The sequence below is a fragment of the Crocuta crocuta genome, unplaced genomic scaffold (assembly GCF_008692635.1).
Source record: "Crocuta crocuta isolate KB4526 unplaced genomic scaffold, BGI_CrCroc_1.0 scaffold26, whole genome shotgun sequence".
NCBI classification, from domain to species: Eukaryota; Metazoa; Chordata; class Mammalia; order Carnivora; family Hyaenidae; genus Crocuta; species Crocuta crocuta.
In genome coordinates, this window is record NW_027532249.1 from 17,043,039 (window position 1) to 17,065,797 (window position 22,759).

Below are 22,759 nucleotides of genomic sequence, written 5' to 3' on the forward strand. Positions count from 1 at the left end.
TGTTTTGCTCCAGTCACACTGACCTTTGAGGGTGCAGAGTGTGCGTCTTACCTAATTAGGCATCTAAACCTGAAAGTTGAGTTCCTATGTCCTATATCTGCTTTGGTCTTTATCCTCTCAGAAGGTTGGAATTCTCATCCTTCCGGTTGCTTAGACTAGATAGAATCCTAGGAAATCATCCTTAATTCTGTGTCTTTACTTCATACCCTATATCTAATCCATCAGTAAATCTGCCTCAGATATATTTCAACCTGATCATTTATCATCATCTTCTCTATTATGATACTAGTCCAAGCTGCCCTTATCTTTTTCTAAAATAATGGTTGTTTAAGGGTCACCTGGGTGGCTCAGTTGGTTGAATGTCCGACTCTTGATTTCGGCTGAGGTCATGATCTTGCAGTTTCGTGGGTTCGAGCCCTGCATCAGGCTCTGCGTTGGCAGCACAGAGCCTGCTTGAGATTTTCTCTGCCCCCCACCCTGTTCTGTCTCTCCCAATTAATTAATTAAAAAAATAAAACAATGGTTGTTTTAGAGCAGTCTCCTACATTGTTCTGTGTGTCTGTGCCTCTGATCTTGGATCCCTACAGTTCTGCAGCCACTGGAAGCAGCCAGAGTAATCTTTCTAAAGTGTTGTTATCAGTGCCATCTCTCTCCTGTGCTCCAAGCCCTTTAGTGGCTTTTTCTTATAACTAGAATTAAAACCCAGTTCCTTATCATGGCCTGCATGGTCTCTAATCTTATCTCTTTCAACTTTTCTCTGTGTTCCAGCTACCTGGGCCTTCTTTCTTTACACAGTTTTTTTTAAAGTTTATTTATTTTGAGAGAGAGAGCACATATGCATGAGCATTTGAGTAGGGGAGGGGCAGAGTGAGAGAGAAAGAGAATCTCAAGCAGGCTGCACACTGTCAGTGCCAAGCCTGACATGGAGCTCGGGCTCATGACTGTGAGATCGTGACCTGAGCCAAAATTAAGAGTCAGATGCTCAACTGACTCAGCCACCTAGGCACCCCTCTTTCCTCAATTTCACCAAGCTTGTTCCCATTTTAAGGCTTTTGCAATGACTGTGCCCTTTGCTTGGCATATTTTTCCCCTAGATCTTTGCATGGCTGCCTCCTTCGTGTCATTCAGATCTCTACTCAGATGTCACTTCTTTCAGATGTCTTTTCTTTTTTCCCTTCCTAGCTAAAGAAGTATCACCTCCTCCCACCCCCACACACTCCTTCCTCTCTCTTTCTATTACATATTTTATTTTATTTAAAAATTTTTTTAATGTTTCATTTATTTTTGAGAGAGAGAGAGAGACAGCATGAGCAAGGGAGAGTCAGAGAGAGAGGGAGACATAGATTCTGAAACAGGCTCCAGGCTCTGAGCTAGCTGTCAGCACAGAGCCCGACACAGGGCTCGAACCCACGAACCATGAGATCATGACCTGAGCCGAAGTCGGACACTTAACCAACTGAGCCACCCAGGTGCCCCTTTTACTTTATTTTTTAATTTTGTGTGTGTGGGGGGGAAGAATCTCAAATAGGCTCCATGCTCAGCGCAGAGCCCAATGCAGGGCTTGACCCCATAACCCTGGGATCATGACCTGAGCCAAAATCAAGAGTTGGATGCCCACTCAACTGAGCTGTGTGCAGGTGCCCCCAATTTTATTTTCTTTGCTGTATCTTATCATTATCAGTAATTGTTTTTTAATTTTCCCCATCATAAATGTTTTATGAATCACAACTGTGTTTAATTTTTATAAAATTTATTGTTTTATTATTTTTCTCTTCCTAAAATATAATTCGCTTGAAAGCAGGGACTCCATCTTGTTATTTCATTTCTTTATCTCCAGGCTCAGAATAGGCACATAGAGTAGAATTTATACTATGAATAATCAATAAATACTGGTTGACTGACAAAGACTTGATACTCAAATATGCCCATTTCATACTGACGCAAAAATTATATACTCACAAATATATATACACATATATGTACATACACATTTTTTATATAAGTGCATATATATATACACACACACACACACACACTGTCTCCTAATTAATAAAAGTGGACTAATAAAGGACTTCAGTTTGGGCTGAAGTGAAGTTTTTTAATAGAGAATGGAGTGCCTGGGTGGCTCAGTCACTTGGGCATCTGACCTCAGCTCAGGTCATGATCTCCTACATAGTGCATGGGTCCGGGCCCCTCAGTGGGTTCTGTGCTGACAGCTCGGAGCGTGGAGTCTGCCTCAGATTCTTTGTCTGCCCCTCTCCTGCTCACGCTCTGTCTCTCAAAAAATATAGAATCACTAAAAAAAAAAAAGTTTAATAAATAGGAGACAAAATGAAGAAAAAAGTCACCCACCAGCTTTTCGTGGAGTCTTATGAAGATATTTAACTAAGGTGTTTAAAATCACAAGGCACTTTTACGAATAAATGGTTTCTTTCTTTCCTTAACAAAAGTACTGATAAATCAGTAAAATGTATCAAGTAAATTTAGTAAATAAGAAAAACCATTAGCTTCTATTTTGTTAGCTCCCTTTAGGTAGATAATGTTACATTTTATAGAACAAATATTCATATTTATAAGGAGTTAGATAACTTTGTTAGAAAGAGAAAAAAGAATACTCCTCCACATATTTTTCAGTGGACAAATGTTCATAGTTTCAGAAGTGAAATTCTTTACCCTTTGTTTCATCATAGTATTGCATATAGAAGGTAGTTTTCTCCTTATAGCAATTCTGTAAGATTGTTCATTTTTGGAATGTTATACTGAATCAGAATGGAAGGCAATATTTAATAAACATTTATTGCGCATTTAATTGTGCACAGCATTCAAGTAAGTGCTATGGAGGACTCAGAGATGACAAGATACTCTAATGAAAATATTGGGGTATATTTCCTACTTAATTTTTTAAAATTCTACTTTTAAAGAGAGAGTGGTTCAAAGTCCGTCAGGTTCCTGATTTCATTTTATTTAAGTTTTTATTTTCCAATTAATTAGCATGCAGTGTTATATTAGTTTGAGGCTACAGTATAGTGATTCAACAACTTCATACATCAACCAGTGAGGTTCTTGATTTTAACAGTCCTTAAAATACCTTATGTTTTTCCAGAATGGCTTCACCTGAAGATTAGCCAGTGTTGATTGCTTTCCTTCATTTGAGCCAACAATTATCCTTCTTTTCTTTTCCTTCATCTGTACCATCCATTTTTTAGTTTTTAGTGTTCTAACAAGAACAGCGTCATGCCTCAACTGGACCTGACTGACATCGTTAGCATCATTTTCAGTTTAAGCTTCCTCGGGGCTAGAGCTGCAGCAGCCAGCCCAGATGATGGGAGGGAGGGGGCGTAACGGAGGGAGTGCACCAGACTGGATTGAGGCATTTTCCCCCGGAGCTAAGGTTTTCAATCACAAGAGAAAATTGTCATTTATTAAATATTTAATGGCAACTATGGTGTTTAGATGCTAGTAATTTCTATTAAAATTTTCTTTTCCTTTGATAGAGTCGTTCCAATAAAGAAGATCCAGAACAGCTGAGATTAAAGCAAAAAGCCAAAGAGGTAGGACTTTCAAGTTACCATGCTTGTCTTTGTGTTGGAGGGAAGGTTGGCAGCTCTCTCCTGGCAATTAGGTCAGGGTTTATTTTGCTGTTGCATACCATTTGCAGAAGCCTTGGGGAAGGACAGGAACTGCTCAAGGCAAGGGCAGTACTTCAAATGAGGTCAATGAGTTATGTGCTCTCTTTTTAAAATTTATTTTCAAGGCTTAGGCCTGTCTAGAAATGGCTCTTTGTAAACTACAGCGGTGTACTTGGAGGAATATAATGTGGGATTANTCTGAGATTTAGCATCTGGGACTGTACAATAGGCTACATTTTTCCAGGGTAATTGTTCGTTTTGTAAATCTGATACTGCTTATAATTCTTTGGCTGGGAGGTGGTACTGGGATTTAGTTTTAAATGGAAAACGCCTCTGGCTTTTAATTTTCTGGGCCCAGCAGTTTTCTGTTCTGGAATGGAGCCCTTGTTTCACACAGTTCATGTTTAGCTGCAGGGGTTTTGGTTTATAGCTTAGACTGGTTAAGCTTTTACTCCCAGAGGCCTCTGCATAGCAACTGTAGAAATCAACAAATAAGTTCATTTATGTCTGCAGCCTCCTCTCAGTAGCTGACTTTTTACATTTCCCAATATCCATTTCCTGACTTTTCTAGCCCCAGAGAAAAAAGCTCCACTAATTGGAGCTTATTTTAATTGAGCCTTAATATTGGATCTCACTGGAGTTGCCCCCAGAGCTGCTGAGAACAGAAGGAAATGAAAGTACCTAAGGTTGAAGATGTGGTGTGTGTTTGGGTGTGTGTGTGAAATTTTTCACTTGACCTACAGATTCTTTTCCCTCCTGAATAAATCATCAAGCCTGTTCACATTTCTGATTAAGGATCTGACAGCAGACGATAATAAAGACAATTGAGGTGTGAGACGTGTGATATGGAGCTGAAGAAATTGGTTTCTATAGTTACTTGACTGATTTCATGCAATTTTTAAGGATCTTTGTGCTAAATAAGAGTGATTTCCTGAGCAACCTTTTTCCTTAACTGTGCCTCTTGAACTATGAAATTTGTTGTTGCTTAACATTGCAGCACTCGGCTCCTAGGTGCCAGCAGCAGCAGGTTATTTATGAATGTTTTCAAGGCCCTTATTGTTTGGATTAATGTAGGAGCTGAGGCAAAACAAATGGAAATCTAGTAAGATTCTTACAATCAATGTGGTATATTTTCACTAAAATAGAGAAGGAAAATGCATGAACTCTGGTTGGAGAGGTTTCTGGATAAGATGAGGAGAACTGGAAAGGGAAGGATTGAAGGCAGAAACATTTCGTTTCAACAATAGAACACTTCTCATACTCATTTCTGTTCGGTAGAAAATTTATCCCGAGATGTTATCTACAGAAATTAGTATGAGAACTATACCCATTACCCTTTTTAAGCAAGCCTGGTTTCATAGGTTCTTTGGGGGTGGACAACCTATTGTTCTGAAACACGGGCATTCCTCTTTGTTTTAATTAAGGGCCAATTAGATGCTTATCTTCTAATTCCATCCACTTTTGGGAAAGTACATATCAGAAAGCTTGCCTTTTTATCTTTAAAACTCTTATCTCGTCTTTAACATGTGGATCGATTAATTTTTCTTTCAGGTTTGTATGGGATGGTTTTGTTCGGTTGGTTTTTCATCTAATATTGTGTTTAATTGTTCCCTGAGGGATGAATAGGTGGACAGTATTTTTCAAAGAAAATTGTAAAAGTAAATGTGCAAAAAAAAAAAAAGTACCTCTCTTAATGAGAGCAGGTGGTAACAAGCCTGTTTTTTTCCCCTCTTTTTGCGCCTCCATTTGTTTTTTTCCTAGCAAGATTTAAAGGACTGTATCATTTCTTTCCAAAATATTTTGAAAGTTTTCTAGTTGCTTACTATCAAATCTTTCAATTTAAAAAAAAAATCAAATATAGTGGCCTCATTCCAAGAACAGAGCCACTTTGTATTAGTTGCAAATGTTTGATGAAACTACAATATTGTCATTTTTGTGACATTTCCTCTGCCCCCTAGAGCTTTTAATAACTTTAATATTCTGAGGGGCTCTAATTTAGAATCAAACTCAACAGGGATACCATATTGTGTTTGGTTGCAAAAGTCATTGATTCTATCTTAATATAGTTGAACTGTTCTCTTGTATGGTAATTTGTAAGGTTATCACTTGGGATATGCTAATTGTTATCACACTGGCATAGACTATAAGGCTTTCATTTGTGATTTTTTGGTATTTGGGCTGTCTGGGAAGTTTTCTTTGTTCAACTGTGAAAACTAGCATGGATTTCTTTCAGTTGCTCAATTTAAGATTTGTTTGCTTTCTTTTTCCAGGTAACTAGCTACCTACCAAACTAGTCACAGGAAGTAGATTAAGGAGAATACTTTATGAATGCAGAACTCCAAAGAACTATTTAGAGAAGTTGTAGGCTTTATTGATCCTGAGAAGTGTTTCAGCAGTGATGTTTATCATATAAATATTAAATAACTTGAATCCCCTTCATACATAATTTCATAATCTGTGGTGGTTTCAATCGTTAAGGACTAGAGTTTTGATCTTGATAATTTCTCCTGGGTGTTTTCTTCTCTTTTAATACCATTTTAGAGTCTCTTCATTTCTTCTTTGCGTTCTGGGTATAAGGACAAACTGTGTTAAATCAGGCAGGTTTTTATAAAAGTGTCTAATAATTTTTTTTCATCCTTCCTATCTACTTCCAATTTTATCATTCTTATTTGGAACTTAAAAAAAATAGGCTGCCCTTGGCATTTGCCTCCAGTCTAGTCTCAGTCCATTGAAGTGGCTTCTGCTGCATACTGTTCTTATTGACCTGACAGGTTATCTGTCTATTTGAAAACCTTACTGTTGTCTGGCTAAAATGTCTGTGGATATCCCTGTAATTCAGACATTTTAGTTTCAACTTTGGGGCTGTCCCTCCGTCCCCTTTTCTATTTTTGCCTGAAAACAACAACAACAGTATTATAAGTAACTTTATATTTTAAATAGCAATATTGATTTTTAAATTGTGATTTAAAAATTTTTTCCTATGTTTCCTAGAGTCTTAAGTACTGACATTCTTCCATTTCACCATCTATTTGTGAAAAGTTTCAAATAGATTACTAATTGCCAAATTCTAACTTCAAACAAGTAGGCACATCTTTGTTTAATGCAGCTGTAGCCTTGTTGAAATATGTGCTGTGTATCCTAGATTATCATCTGGCCTTCAGTGTTTTCCTTTCTTACTACATCATCCAGAATTCTGAGGAGTAAGCCACCTGACCTTGGAATTCATACATCCTGATTCCTTAAACATTTGTTATATATACTGTGACCCGTACTTCCTTTTGAATAGGTCCTCTTTCTCCTTTGGGAAATGTGAATTCAGCACATCTGTGCAGAATGAGACAAAGAATTCATTTACTTCCTTTTAACAACTCCTAGCGTTCCCACTTTCATTTGTTACCAAAGAGGAAAGAAAAAGAAATTCAAAACCTATACCTGCTGTCACTTAGCTTCACAATGCAACCAGTAGAAACTGTTATTTTGGTATGAGAAAGAAAATATTTTTAAAAAATTTTTTCCATGGTTATTAATTTTGAGAGAGAAAGTGCACATACACAAGGAGGGAAGGGACAGAGAGAGAGAATCCCAAAGAGGCTTCATGCTGTCAGCACAGAGCCCGATAGAGGGCTCCATCCCACAAGCTGACATCATGACCTGAGTTGAAACCAAGAGTCAGACACTTGACCAATTGAGCCACCCAGGAGGACTCTTAGGTGAAAAATTTAAAGATAGGGAATTAGTGGAATGTGATAGTTAAGGCTGTTAAATTATAGCAATTTGTATTTATTTATTATTGAGAGAGAGAGAGAAAGAGACAACGTGAGTAGGAGAGGGTCAGAGAGAGAGAGAGACACAGAATTTGAAGACAGGCTCCAGGCTCTGAGCTAGCTGTCAGCACAGAGCCTGACACGGGCCTTGAGCCCACAAACCATGAGATCATGACCTGAGCTGAAGTCAGACACTTAACCGACTGAGCCACCCAGGCATCCCAGCAATTTGTGTTTAAACTTTATGCTAGTTCTGCATGAGCCAAAACTAATGGAACACTGGACAGGACAAAATGAAACTTCTCATATATATACATACACACATATATACGTCATATATGTCATATATATGACGTATATATGTGTGTATGTGTGTATGTATGTATGTGTGTACAATTCAATATATATTATTAAAAATCTATTATAGCAATCCAATTAATTTAATATGGAGAAGGCATTTGTAAAATGACAAATTGCTAAGAGCTGTGTACATAGAGAAACAGATGCACAGATTTCAAAGCATTGATAGTCTAGGATTGAAGTTCTCAAACTTTGGTCTACATAATTATCTGCAGGGTTTGTTAAAATACAGATTGCTGGGCCCCCCCCACCCCCCCCCNTTGCTATTGCTGTTGCTCCTCTGGAAATCACACTTAGAACCATGAGTCTAGGAAGAGAAGGAAGAGGACTTTTAAAATTCACCATGTTGATTTTCCTGTTGACTAAATGGTCATAGAAGGTCAAACAAAATACTGTGATTTGAGAATCTGAGAGTTGGCATCTTGAACTGGCATTGTTCGGTTACCATTCAGTAAGTTCTTTCTTGGAGCAGGGAAAAGGCACACTCATTTTTTTAATGGATATTTTTTCAAGAGATGTTTATTGGTTGTATCTCTTGATTGGTGTCCCTTACACAGGAAAGATGATATTTTATTTAGACCTTCATCAGAAGGTTACATGCATTAATTTTGAAGTATAGGATCTGTGTGGCCTGAGAGACGTTCTACCCTTTTCGTAGAAGAGGTATGTATCATAAGAGAAATAGCATTGAACTAGAAGTTAAGAGTCTTCAATTCTAGATTCAGCCTACCATTGTCTACATCTCACTTTGTAGAAGTTGCTTTACTTCTTGAACTTACCCCAGTTTCCTTTTATAGTCGATTCTTGAACAACACAGGAGTTAGGGTCATTATCCCCCTGTGCAGTCAAAAATCCATGTATAACTTTTGACTCTTCCCAAATATATCTACTAATAACCTTCTGTTGATAAAAAATCTTAGTATAAGATAAACAGTTGGTTAAAACATTTTTGTCTGTTCTATATGTCATATACTGTATTCTTATTCTAAGGTAAGCTAGAGAAAAAAATGTCATTAAGAAAATCTTAAAGAAAAGAAAATACGTTTCTAATACTGCACTGTATCCAAAAAAAATTATGTATAAGTAGACCCATATATTCAAACCCGTGTTGTTCAAACCCTATTTAAAATGAATAGAGGGGTACCTGGATGGCTGAGTCGGTTAAATGTCTGACTCTTGATCTGTTCAGGTCATGATCTCATGGATTGTTTGAGTCCTGCATTGAGCTCAGCACTGACAGTGCGGAGCCTACTTGGGTTTCTCTCTCTCTCTCTCTCTCTCTCTCTCTCTCTCTCTCCCCCCCCCATCTCTCTGCCCTTCCCCAGCTTGCATGCTGTGCACTTGCTCTCTCTCAAAATAAATTAAAAAAATAAATAAATAAAGTGAATATAACGTCATGTGTTCTGCTTATGTTATAGAGCTGTCATAATTTAGGGAAAGGTGAGGTGTAAAAGGAAAAATAGTTACTTAGAAACATTAGTTATAGAAGCATTTAAGATAGATTCCATCAAGCCCTTAAATAAGCTCAATATTGACCCATGGATATGTTATTTTTTTGTTTTTTGTTTTCTTTCAAGAAGACTGGAAAGAAGGTTGAAAAAAAGAATGTAAGGGGAAAACATGGAGGGAAGGGTTCTGTAATCTAATACAAATTATATTTGTTTTAAACAATGTAGATATCAAGTAGTATGTTTAAGTCTGAGGAAGGTGTTTAATTGAGATTAGAGAATGTGCTATTTTACTGAAATGTAGGGATGGATTAGAAGGGCAGGCTAGCAAGGCATTGGTCTCTACATTCAGGATTCCAAGTGTCTCGACTGTCAGGCGTTCTGGACAGTGTTTTGACATCATAAGAACTAACATTAGTGGTTGGGAGAAAAAAAATACTCAGACCATGTATTGTTGGGTTTGGTGGAATGCCTGCCTAATAATTGCCTTTAAGAGGTTGAAAGTGATCCTCTATTGTATCTCTGAATTTTAAGTGAGATGGAGGGGGTGGTGGATAGTGATTGCTTTGTAACTTGCTGTGTTGGTTCCATTGGTTTAAAATTCATTTGTTAATAGTGTTTAGTATGGTATTGTTTGCTTCTTTTCTAGTATAATTTTTTTAGGATTTAACTTGCTTTTCCCTAGTAAGTTGTAGTAATTTAGAAGTGATTATTAGCATTGTTGAGAATTTTAAAGTTTGGTCAATTAATTTTTACAAAGCATATCTAAAATTCTATCTAAATGTTTGCTATTTAAAAAACATCTATTGTTTGGTGGTAGGGTTTTATTATTTCTGTGTACACATTAACTGTGAAATCTAAGCAAGACATTATTCTTAATTCTTTGCAGAATTCAAAACTAGGTAGCATACTTTCTCTTATTTTTTCAGATTCTTTTAAATATTCCTATTTAGTGGCAATAGCTATTTTCATTGCTACTAATGTATATATTTAGGACAGGGTACATTAGCTTTGGGGGAGACATTAGCTTACTTTTCAACTCCATCCTTTCCCTTATACCTTATTATCACTTTCTAAGAGTTCATAGCAAAATCAGACTGAAAATGATAGCACTTCATATTTCTGGATCATTTGTTATGAAGGACAGCTCTGCTGTTGTCTCTTGTACTTTTAGCACCTGCCTTTTTTTTTTAAATATCTTGCCTGCCATAAGCATGGAAAAGAAACACATTTTTGAATTTCCCGTAGTATCAGTGCCACAGTTATCTAAATAATACAGTCCTTCCTGTTAATATGTCCCTGTATCTAAAAAAAAAAAAAAAGAAAAGCCCCTCTATCTGTAAAGGGACTTGGCTATATAATATTTGACTTATTCATTCTTCATATAGCTCCTCTAACTCTGCTTCAGTTTTGCTTTCCTTTTTCATTAATTTTTTTTAAAAAATCTTTTGTCTTACAAGATTTGTCTTAGCACGAAGAAGTACCTCTGAGGGCAGATGGAGTGGGAGGAGGGGGGTGATGGGCATGAAGGAGAGCACTTGTGGGGATGAGCACTGGGTGTTATATGGAAACCAAGTTGACAATAAACTATTTAAAATTAAAAAAAAAAGAAGTACCTCTGAGAGTTTGTGTGATCTTTAAGGTAATCTATTAATGTGTTTTGGACTTGATTAAAGTGACTGTTTTCATAGTTGTACTTAAAAATGAACAGAGACCTAGTAAACATCAGGAATAAAATAATCTTCAACAACCATTGCTCTGTTGCTTTCTAGGGCACTGAGTTGAATTTTAGGGGACCTCTGCTTGATATCAGAGAAAACTGTGATAAGGGAAATGAAGGTTTCTGCCTTTTTCATTAGGAGTAAGGAGTAAGGGTACTCTTAAAAAGAGAACTTGCCAAGCCTGTTACATCTTTTTGGACCAAAGTGTGTGTTGCTGGTATAAGTGAGCAAGCAGGCTTTAAGTTTTATGAAATAAAGCTTAGTAGGAATATAATTTAACAGAAACCTGTTGTCAGAATTCTGGTTTAACCAGCTTTTAAAAGGTTTCGGTTGATGGACTAAAAACACTTCTGACTGTCTCTCCCACTGAATACAGCTATAAAACCTGAACAGAATGCATGGGGAAGCTATTTGAAGGTTTCGAAAAGGAAATAATAGGCAAATTGGGGAAGAAAATGAGAATTCAAAATACCACTAATCCAACAGTGAGGTTGCCATCCCTCTTTCACCTTCCCACCCCCATTCTTCTTCTTGCTGCTTACTGTTGACATGGACAGTCACAGAAACATATAGCAAAGTAGAGTAACTAAAGCCCCAACTTTCTGGACAGAGACAGAAAGAGGAGCCTAGGGAACCAGAAATTACTGGGAAGATTGTGGAATGGGAAGAGGAAAGCAAGCCTGTATTATTATTTTAAACTCCTAGGCCCACTCTTGAGCTACACATTTGTCATATGTGAATCTGATTCTAATCAGCATACATAAAGACTTTAAGAATGGAACTAACAAAGGGGAGCCTTGGTGGCTCAGTCGGCTAAGCATCTGACTCCAGGAGCTCAGGTCATGATGTCACATTTCGTGGGTTTGAGCTCCACATCAGGTTTTGTGCTGACAGCTCAGAGCCTGGAGCCTGCTTCAGAGTGTGTGTGTGTGTGTGTGTGTGTGTCTGCCCCCCCCCCGCCAACTTGTGCGTGAGCACGTGCTCTCTCTCTCTTTCTCAGATATAAACAGACATTTTTTTAAAAGTTTAAAAAAAACACACAGAAACAAGAAATGGAACTAACAGAGCAATGCTAGGTCCCAGACTGACCACTGAGTGGTACACTTTTGGGACATATCCAGTGAGTGCTACAAAGGCTTTGAAAACTGAGCTGATATTGGAGCCTGCGCTAATAGAAGATGCATTGGAACTTGTGGCCTAAATCTCACTGATCTGTTTTGCACACTAAAATGAAAATGTCATATTTCAAAGGATTTAAAGAAGACCCAGAGTTTTATAATATTTAAAATATTCAGGATACTATTCAAAATTACTTGACTTGAAGAACCAGGAATAAATTTCTAAAATGGGAAATTTTATTTTATTTATTTTTTTAAATGGAAATTTTAGAACTGAAGATAACAGTAATCAAAACACTTGCTGGATGGGCTGGATAGTAGGAAAGAGACAAAAGAGGAAAGAGTGAACTTGAAGATGGACAAATTTGTCTAGTCCAATCAACTAAGGAGAAAACGGATCAAAAACAAAAAACAGAAAAACAGAGCCTCAGACACCTGTGGGACAATGACCGGAGGTCTGGCATTAATGTTACTGAAGTCCTAGAAGAGAAAGAGTAAAATACTAAAAATATGTTTTAAAAAATAATGGCTAACAACTTCCCAAATTTAGAAAGACATAAACCTAAAGATTCCAGAAGCTCTGTGAACCTCCCAAACAGGTTAACCACAGAGAAACTCAGATTCAGTTACATCTAAGAAAACTAATGACAGAGAAAAAATACTTGAAACTACGAGCTAGAGAGGTATACACTCGTCCAATAAAGAACAGCAATTCAAATGATTATAAATTTCTCATCAGAAACCATGGAGACTTAAAGAAAGTAGCAAAATATTTTTAAAGTGCTGTGAGAAAAGAACTGTCAACCAACCCAGAATGCTATATCCTGTGAAAATATCCTGCAGTAATGAAGGTAAAATAAAGACAGTGTCAGATGAAGGAACAAGAATAGAATCTTTTGCAAACAGACCTAGTCTTAAAAAAATTGCTTAAGGAAATTGAAGTTCTTCAGAATGATGTGAAAATGATACCAAAGGGAAACTTTAAACATTAGGAATGAAGAAAGAGCAACAGAAATGGTATATAGTCTGCTTTTAAGCTTTTTAAAATACTGAAAATAAAAATTCTAACATTGTCGGGGATTTTCAGTGTATACATAAGTAATATATAAGACCATTATAACATAGTATGGAGAGTAAAAGGACATAAAGTATCTATATTCCACTTGAAATGGTAAAGTATTGATTCTGAGTAGACTGAAATTTTAAGTAAGTATACTGTGATTTCTAAAGTCACCACTAAAAGAAAATTTTAAAAAAACTTAGGGATATAGTAAAAAAACAATAGATAAAATGAAATATTTAAAGTTCACATAACCCAAAAGAAGTAGGAAAAGGGAAACAAATGAAAAACAGAAGGAACAAACAGAAAAGAAATAATACAATGGTAGACCTAAATCCAACAATGTCTAAGTCATTCTGTTAAATGTAAATGGTTTAAAATACCAGTTAAAAGATAGAGATTGTTAGAATAAATTTCAAAACCATGACTAAATCATATCTGTTTACAAAGAAACTCATCTCAAATGTAATGATGTAGGTAAAAGTAAAAGGATAGGAAGAATGCTTATGTTAGAGAAGAAGAAAGGTCTTCTTTCTTCATCAGTAATCTAAGCTCTACCCTAAGAAATTGGTAAAAGAAGAGCAATATACACCCAAAGCAAGCAGAAGGTAAATAATAAAGATAAAAGCAGAAACCGATGGCTTTGAAAACAGAAGGAAAAACTAGAGAAAATAAAACCAAAAGCTAGTTCTTTCATCACAAAATTGATAAATCTCTAGTTAGACTGGAAAGAAAAGAGATGTAAATCACCAATATCAGGAACAAAGAGAAAAATCACTACAGACCCTGTAGATGTCAGAAGGATAAGAGAATACAAAAGAACAACTCTATGCAAGTAGTTTCACAACTTAGATGAAACAACCAGTTTTTTGAAAAGCATCAGCTATCAAAACTTAGCCACGTGATGTAGCTAACCTCAGTAGTTTTGTAATTAATAAAGTCAATTTATAGTTAAAACCTTTCAGTTGAAGAAATCTCCAGCCATATATCATTTTACTTAGTAAATTCTTCCAAAAATTTATAGAAGAATTAATACCATGTCTCCACAATTTCTTTCAGAAACAGAAAAGTTAGGTACTCTTCGAATTCATTATATGAGACAAACATTATCCTGATAACTAACCAGAAAAACATTACAAAATAGGAAAACATTTCAGTATCCTTTGTTAGCATAGTTGTAAACATCTTCATCAAAATATTAACAAATCAAATCTAGCAATGTATAAAAATAATATATCATGACCAAGTGGAGTTTACCCCAGGAATGCACTGCTCTATTAATAATAAAAAATCAGTGAATATAATCTACCATATTAACAGTCTAAGAAAGATCATATCAATGAATGCAAAAATACATTAGATAGATTTCAATATGTATTAATAAGAATAACTCTCAAGAATCTAGGAATGAAGGGACTTCCTCAGTCTGATAAAGTACAGCTATTAAAACCCTACTATTAACATTATTCTTAATGATGAAATGACTGAATGCTTTCTTCCAGAGATTAGGAAAAAGGCAAGAATGTCTGTTTTCATCACTATTGCTCAGTGTTACATTGCCCATACAGTAAGGCAACAAAAAGAAAACTAGAGAAATTAAATAGTGTGGGCTTTTTTTGTTCTCTGAACCATGTCTTTTGTAGTGCAAATGTTTCTAATGTGTGTGAAGTTTAATTTGTCAGTTTCTTTCTTTTTTTTAATGGCCCTCTTTGGGTGTCGTGTCTTAAGACATGTGAGATTTCAGAAAACCAAAGTATACTTTGCAGAGTGAGAGAAAATGTTTTACTACATAGGTAGGGAAATTTGATGACAGAGGTCAATTTAAAAACTTTGTTGTGACTATTTTGCAGATGCTAATTTTCTCCAGGGAAAGATTCAAAAAATATAGCTTGTTGTTTGATTTGTGCTCTAGGGTAGATTAACTAAAATTGCATTTTGTCATCTAGAAGTTTCAGATTATGACAGCACCAGACTCTGAAACTATATTTTATTTAAAAGGCCAGCATCAACAAAAGGTAGTTTACAACTCTTGAAAACAGTTTTCTAGCAATTTATATACGTGTAAACCTGCAATTTAAAAGAAGGATTTCTTCCCTGTAATTTGTGAAAAGCAAATGGAGAATGGTTCTTAATTTTTTTTTAAGTTGTGTTTTCTGCTTTACTAAAGATTCAGTTGCCAATTGTTTTTAGTCTTTCCTCTAATATTATAAAATAATCTGAAGTGATCTTTACTTTGTTATCTCCTAAGAGTGCCTATTTCACCACAGACTTTACTGTTTTCATGCTTGCTCTTTTTTTAATATGTTCAAAATTTGGTCAAGTCTCTTTAAAAAAATTATCTTTGATGTTTATTTTTGCAAGAGACAGAGGGCAAGAGGGGAGGGACAGACAGAGAAGGAAACACAGAATCTGAAGCAGGCTCCAGGCTCTGAGCTGTCAGCACAGAGCCTGATGCTGACCTTGAACTCATGAACCATGAGATCATGCCCTGAGCTGAAGTCTAAAACTTAACCGACTAGCCACCCAGACACCTTGGTCAATTTTTGTTTAAAGAATATTCATTGTAGGGTTCCTCAACAGGTTACTTTCAGTTGGCTGTCTTGAAGCCTGGTGTTGTTTGAATATTTGTCTAGCAACCAGTGACAGGTTCGTTCTTCTTTTTCTCCATAGTAATAAGATTTTGATGGTAATTGAACATTTTTCCTCTTCTGGAGAAGCTTAAGGACCTGTGTAGTGATGTTTTATTTTAACTTGGTTATCTTTTTCTTTCCTTTTTTTTTTTTAAAGGAATACCATTTGACACTCACCTGCCTTAGTGAAATGATACTATGGCTTCATGCATTTATTTACAGTTCTAAGTCTTATTTATCTGTCTTATTATGGGGTGTCTTTCATGAGTGTCTCTGTATAGTTTAGTATCCACATACTAAATAATTGTATCTTCCATATTTGGGTATTCTGGGTTAATTATGATAAAAACTCCACAGCAAAACAGTACTTTCAATTTTTGGCATGAAGATAAATGTAGAGTAAATCCATGTGAAAGAGTGAGAAGGCTTGTAATAAGAACACTTGGCTCTGAGTTCTGTTTCTACCACTTATTATTTATGTGACCTTTATGAAATTTGTCTAAGCTCTTAGAGCATGTCTTCCTTAGGGGAAAAAAATGAATACATATATATAACTTTCATATACTGTTGTAATTAACACATACTTTTTAATGTGGGTGTTAGAGTTAAATGAGTAAATTTTTAAGGAAGTAGTTCATAAATCATACAGCATAGAACTGTTTCTTATAATTTACAAAAACTGTCTTTATTTTCAAGTAACTTTTTTTATTTTGAAAAAAGTTGACTGTATTGTGGCCAGTTTCTGGCCAATTTACTGTTTAATTTATTCTTCAGGCATTTCTTACCTGTGATTAAACTAGGGAGAGATTAAGCACTAGATGCCTTTTTATTCCTTGTTTTTCTTCTATTAATATACTTCTTCTTTACCTAAATTCTGCCTCTTAGTTTAGAGATTCAAAGAGTTTGTTAGAGTAAAGGTATCGAGAAATGATGTGCTCTTGTCTGTTAGGGGAATTTATTATTCATTTTATACTGTAACTTATTTGGTAAAGAACACGTAATAGGCTTAATGATCAGTTTCTCCCCCCACCCCCCGGAACATGACTGTGAAAACACTGACCTTTTTTTTTTTTATTCCATCTTCTAGTTACAACAGTTGGAGCTTGCTCAGATACAACATAGAGATGCCAACCTCACAGCTCTTGCGGCTATCGGACCAAGAAAGAAGAGACCACTAGAATCTGGGTCTGGAAGTGAGGTATCAAAGTAATGTTTGTTATTTTATTTTTCATGTCAAGAAAACAAGCCAAAAGGAAACAAAGACATGCAGATAGTTTACCCTACCTTACATGCTGGTGCTACCAAATACTTGTTAAAACTCTCCTTTGCCTATTTTATAAAATCTTAATTTTTCCCGTTTTTTTTTTTTTTAAGGATATATATCACCTTGAACTTTACTTCTCTTGATTACTTATTTTATACTTCTTCCTGTTCCCCATCCACCCACCCCCATCTCTACTCATACTTAGTCGTATTATCTCAGTTTTTATTTCTGTGCATTCTTTCCAGTGGTCTTAGATAATCCTTTTCCTACTGTATATCTATCTTTTTTTTTTTAATTTTTTAAGTTTTTGAAAATATTTATTTACTTTTGAGAGAGAGAAAGAGACTGCATGAGTGGGGAAGGAGCAGAGAGAGAGGGAGACAGATGATGTGAAGCAGGGTCTGCAGTGACAGCAGAGAGCCAGATGTGGAGATTGAACTCATAAACTATGAGATCATGACCTGAACTGAAGTAAGATGTTCAACCAGTTGAGCCACCCAGGCATCCCCAGCTCATATCTTAAGATCAAATCTGCCCTCATTATTTCTTCCATGAACCCCAACAACTCATTCCTTCATTGACTTCTCCTTGTCTCAGTACATAATCTGTTTGCATGGCAAATTCTTCTCTGTTGCTTATATGATGCATATTTTTTCTTTGCAAGATTTGAAACTTTTTGAACAGGACTATAATCCTATTCATTTGTATTCCTCCACAGAAGTAGGCACTTATATACTCAATAAAAATTGTTAATTATTTGATTAGCACCAGGTAGGGATCCAACTTCCATCTCTAGAGCAATTATTTGACATAATGTTAGACTTGTGGGTCAATCATCAGGTTAAGATAGAGGAACCGTCAGAACACTGAGATAGGGTCAGCAGTAGGAGAGCCACGGTGCATCTGCTCTGCTCTGTACAGTTTCAGTGTGTGCTTTGAGACCAGCTCCTCCTTAGCATACACTTTGAACATTGACAGTTCCTGAATTAATGACAGTCATCTCAGTAGAGGAAGGATTTAAAAAATCTAGTTGTTTTTCATTATAAATATAATGAATGTGATATGTTCCCAGGTCCCCCAAAAAACCTCAGTTTAAAAAATGTTTGAAAAATAAGTGATTCTCCTCAAAGAGGTCTAGTTCCTCACCTCCTGCCCAGCCAGATGAAACCATTATTAAGATTTTCACGTAGCCTTCTAGAAATTTGTTGCGAATATGGACATGTATTTTATGGGTGTTCACAAATCCACATACTTGATTTTGTTTTTACTTAATTGTGGTCAAACTATACCTGTTGTTCTGCCCTTGATGTTTTTTCCCTTTTTCTGTAATCTTCCTCTCATAATTGACCTCCATACTTTTTAAAGGTATAGGACATTGCTATGTTTAGATAAATATAATTTACTCAACCCATTCTGTAATGGGAATTTGGGGTTTTTCCAGGACGTTCTTATACTTACATTGTATAATGTAACTGGAAGCTAAATTCCTAAAACTGGAACTCCTGGTTTAAAGGCTGTGTATAACATGAAAAACTTTGGGGAAAAATTCAAACACACAAAGAATAGTATAATGAATCCCTATATGCCCACCACTCTGGTACACCTACTATTAGTTTACACCAAGTCTTATTTATAAATATCTGTACCAACTTTCTAAGTTTATTTATTTATTTTGAGAGAGGGTATGCATGGTCGTTGAGAGGGAGGGGCAGAGAGAGAGAGGGAGAGAGAGAATCCCAAGCAGGCCCCACACTGTCAGCATAGAGCCTGGAGTGGGGCTCAAACCATGAACCATGAGATCATGACCTGAGCTGAAATCAGGAGTCAGGTACTTAACCAACTGAGCTACCCAGGTGCCCCTTTCTCAGGTTATTTTAAAGTCAGTTCTAGACTCAGTATCATTTTGTCTGTAAAATTATTGTTAATTTATTGTTAATAATTATAATTATTATTATTGGTTGCTTTTGATTTTTGTTAAATATCTTAAAATGACCCTCTGAATAAGTTGTATCAGTTTTTAAATCCACTAGTGCCTCTTTTCCCACACTGTCATTAACACTGCGGATTATCTTTGCCCTTAGATGGTTGAAAATGCAATTTTTAATAGAGTATTTAAATTACAAATAAAGTTGACCAATTTTTTCCTATGTATATTAGCACTTTTAGTTTACTTTTTTTTAACTGAGTTATGTTTTTCAGTTGATTAAGAAAATGGAACACACCACACCCCTCCACGTAGACCCCTTTTCAGTTTATCTAGGCTTTCCTCTTGTAAAGGTTTTTATTTTCCTAAAACAAAAAAATCTTTTGAGTTTTTGTGTTCTGGCTTTCCATTCTATTTGTCAGGGCCTCTCTTAATTAGAATTATGTGTTAATGCATTTATTTCACCTTTTAGGTACAAATCTTTGAGTCATTCAGAATTTCTTTAGAGTGGGAATTAAGATATGGCTTTAGCTTTATTCCCTTCTTCCTTTATTCTCCCGCAGGCTCACAAATTGCCAACACTATTTACTCACTAATTCTTTCCCCACTGATTTGAAGTGCTACCTTTGTCACACAAATTTAGTATTGAATCCAAATTCCCATATGTGTTTGGACCTGTTTCTGTGTACTGTGATCCAGTGCCATCTAAGACCAATTTTTGTGATGAAAATGTTCTATCCATGCTGTCTTGGATGGCTACATACAGTTGCTGAGCAATTGAACTGTGGCCACTGATTGAGGAAATAAAACTTTAATTTTTAATTCTATTGATATATATTTACGTATTACTACAAAATATTTTTTCCCATCCTAACCGTTTTAAAGTTAAACAGTTCTGTAGTGTTCAGCATATTCAATTTGTTGTGCAACATATCTACAGAACTCTGGTTTTGTGAAACTGAAACTCTACCCATTAACAACTCCCCCTTTTCCCCACAGCCCCTAATAACTACCAGTCCACTTTGATTCTATGAAATTGACTACTTAGATACCTCATGTAAGTGGGATCATACAGTATTTATATTTTTGTTACTGAAATTTGTATTTCATTTCACTTAGCATAATGTCCTCAAGGTTGCACATCTTAATGTACTTAAAAATATGATAGGGATGCCTGGGTGGCTCAGTCAGTTAAGCGTCAGACAGCTCAGGCTGTGATCTCACGGTTTGTGATTTCAAGCCCCACATCGGGCTCTGTGCTGACAGCTCAGAGCCTGGACCCTGCCTCAGATTCTGTGTCTCCCTCTCTCTCTGCCCCTCACCCACTCTCTCTCTCTCTCCCACTCCTTTCTCTCTTTCTCTCAAAAATAAATAAACATTAAAAAAATTAAAAAATAAAAATCTGGTAAAACTAGTCCAGTGGAGAGTTTTAATGTTTTTATTATTTCTCTACCACAAGATGACCCACTGCCCTTTATTTTTGATCTCTTTGTATATGAATGTGTTTAAATAATTTATTAAAACTGGGGCATGCTATTTCATCAGGAAGCATATTCCAATAAATATGACTTAGTTAGCATACTTGTTTCCTTGTTGCAAGAACAGTTATTTATAATTTTTTTCCCCATCCACGGAGTTATTTATACATCCTTTGGGAAAGAGCTATAGAGATATCTAAGTTCCTACCCTTACTTTCTGTTAGTATTATACAGTAAATTCTATATTACAGTGCATGGGGCAAGTATACATACTTTGAACTGAGACAGATCTGGGTTTGGTTCTTTACTCTGTTAAGTTTTATAATTTTTGACAACTTCTTTACACACAGTAACTCAATTTTCCACACTTACAAAATGGGTATAATACCTGCCTGTAATGTTTTAAGGATTGGATTCTGCAAAGTGTTTAGCTAGTTTCTGGCCTCAAGAATAGGCTTAATTAATTACCATTGTTGTCATCATAGTAATAATACCATTATTTTATCTATTAATCATATTTTATAAGTAGTCTTAATGATCCATAGTGAATTTAAAATGTTAACCATTAATCTCCTCAGAGCTTTGCTTCTTTATCTCATTTGAGTTTGTCACAAATTATAAAAGCAAAACATTCTCTGGTGTACAATAATCAGAGACTTTTAGGTGTTTTTTTTCTTTTACTATATGTTCATATTTGAGAAAGGTCATAGGTTAGGGGGCAGGGAGAAATGTATTTTTGGTGTTCAGAGATAAAAACTATATTATTTATCTGTTGGCATTAAAATGCAAAATTATTTTTTAAATTTCAAAACAGATGTGTCATAACTTGGATATAAATATATTGAATAGTGTGTTTGCTGGGCACCCCTTTAGTTTTGAGAATTTAGGTGTGTGTATTTTCCCCTGTATTTCTTGGGCTTTAAGCTTAGGTAGTTGTCTATTTTACTGTATTATGTAACAGTACTTTAATGCCAACCTAAATTGAAAATACCATTTCTTTAATGAGCTGATGACATTTTAGTATAATCCTTATTTTGATATTAGCTTGAAGACTATTTTCTTTTTGGTTGATTTTTTTATTTATGTTTTAATTTTAAAGGCTATTTTCTTTTAAAAATAAAAAACTGGGGAAATGATGTTTAAGTTTATTGCTGATTTATTTGCCCTTCCAGTAACTTCAATTGCATTAATTGGAATTATTTTTTAAAAAATTTTAATGTTTGTTTATTTTTGAGAAAGAGAGACACAGAGAATGAGCAGGGGAGAGGCAGAGAGAGAAGGAGACACAGAATCTGAAGCAGGCTCCAGGCTCCGAGCGAACAGCACAGAGCCCAGAACGGGGCTCAAACCATGAACCACAGCCTGAGCCGAGGTTGGACGCTTAACTGACTGAACCACCCAGGTGCCCCTAATTGGAATTATTTAAAATTGTTTATTCACTTGCCTTATTCCTTCAGAAATCCTGCAAAAATTTTGCATAAAACTATATTTTTAATATTCTATACCTTGGAAACTGAGGCTTTACTTTTTGTCTTCTTTATAGATGGGAACCTAAAATCTTACCTGTTTGTTTTAAATTGGTTAGAATAAGCATATGATCCCAGAGGGAAGTGAGGTAGAGTCTGGTTCTTTGAAGAATAACTCCTTAGTTTAAATGCAGGGGTTTTTTGGTCTACTAAAAATACAGAAAGCTAAGCTTACTAGTACCTTTCACATTCATAGATTATCGCTTTTGTTAAAAATAAATCAACAATAATAATACATTTGGAGAAATTAGTTTTGGCCTTTTGTCCATTAGTATTTTTTGTTATGTAAAATATAGCAAAATTATCTCTTATCCTTAAAAAGATTTGTACAACTTCTATATTAAACTGCCCCCTTATAGATTTACATTTAATATTCTCTTCTAGAAGTCCTTTTTTTCCTTTTTTTCCCCCCTCTTCTTTAAGTCTCAAAAAAAAGTTGAATAGCATTAGCTACTGTTTTCTTGTGTTACTCTGACAAAAAGCAACAAGTACCAGTTATCATTTTGAATCAGATGTTTATACTATAAACCTGTCAGCCTTAAAAGGGAAGGGAAAATACTCTGGTTTCTCTTCAGATCATGTAAATTGTTCGCCTTTTTCTAAAAATGGAGGGAAATAGGGGTGTCTGGGTGGCTCAGTCAGTTAAGTGTCCAACTTTGGCTCAGGTCACGATCTCATGGCTAGTGAGTTCAAGCCCCATGTCCGGCTCTTTGCTGACATCTCAGAGCCTGGAGCCTGTTTCAGATCTCTCTCTGCTCCTCCCCTGCTTGTGTTCTTTCTCTTTCTCTCTCTCTCTCTCTCTCTCTCTCAAAGAATAAATAAACATTAAAAAAAAAA

The 22,759-nt window shown here is 35.6% G+C and overlaps 1 protein-coding gene across 1 annotated transcript in view; it reads left to right on the top strand.

Moving 5' to 3' along the window:
• Window positions 1–22,759, top strand: part of TAF4B (TATA-box binding protein associated factor 4b) — a 112,188-nt gene that overhangs the window by 65,656 nt on the left and 23,773 nt on the right. The window contains exons 13-14 of the mRNA XM_077778230.1: window positions 3,495–3,551; window positions 16,818–16,928. Of these exons, the coding sequence (XP_077634356.1) occupies window positions 3,495–3,551; window positions 16,818–16,928 (168 nt within the window). The remainder of the gene's footprint in view (window positions 1–3,494; window positions 3,552–16,817; window positions 16,929–22,759) is intronic.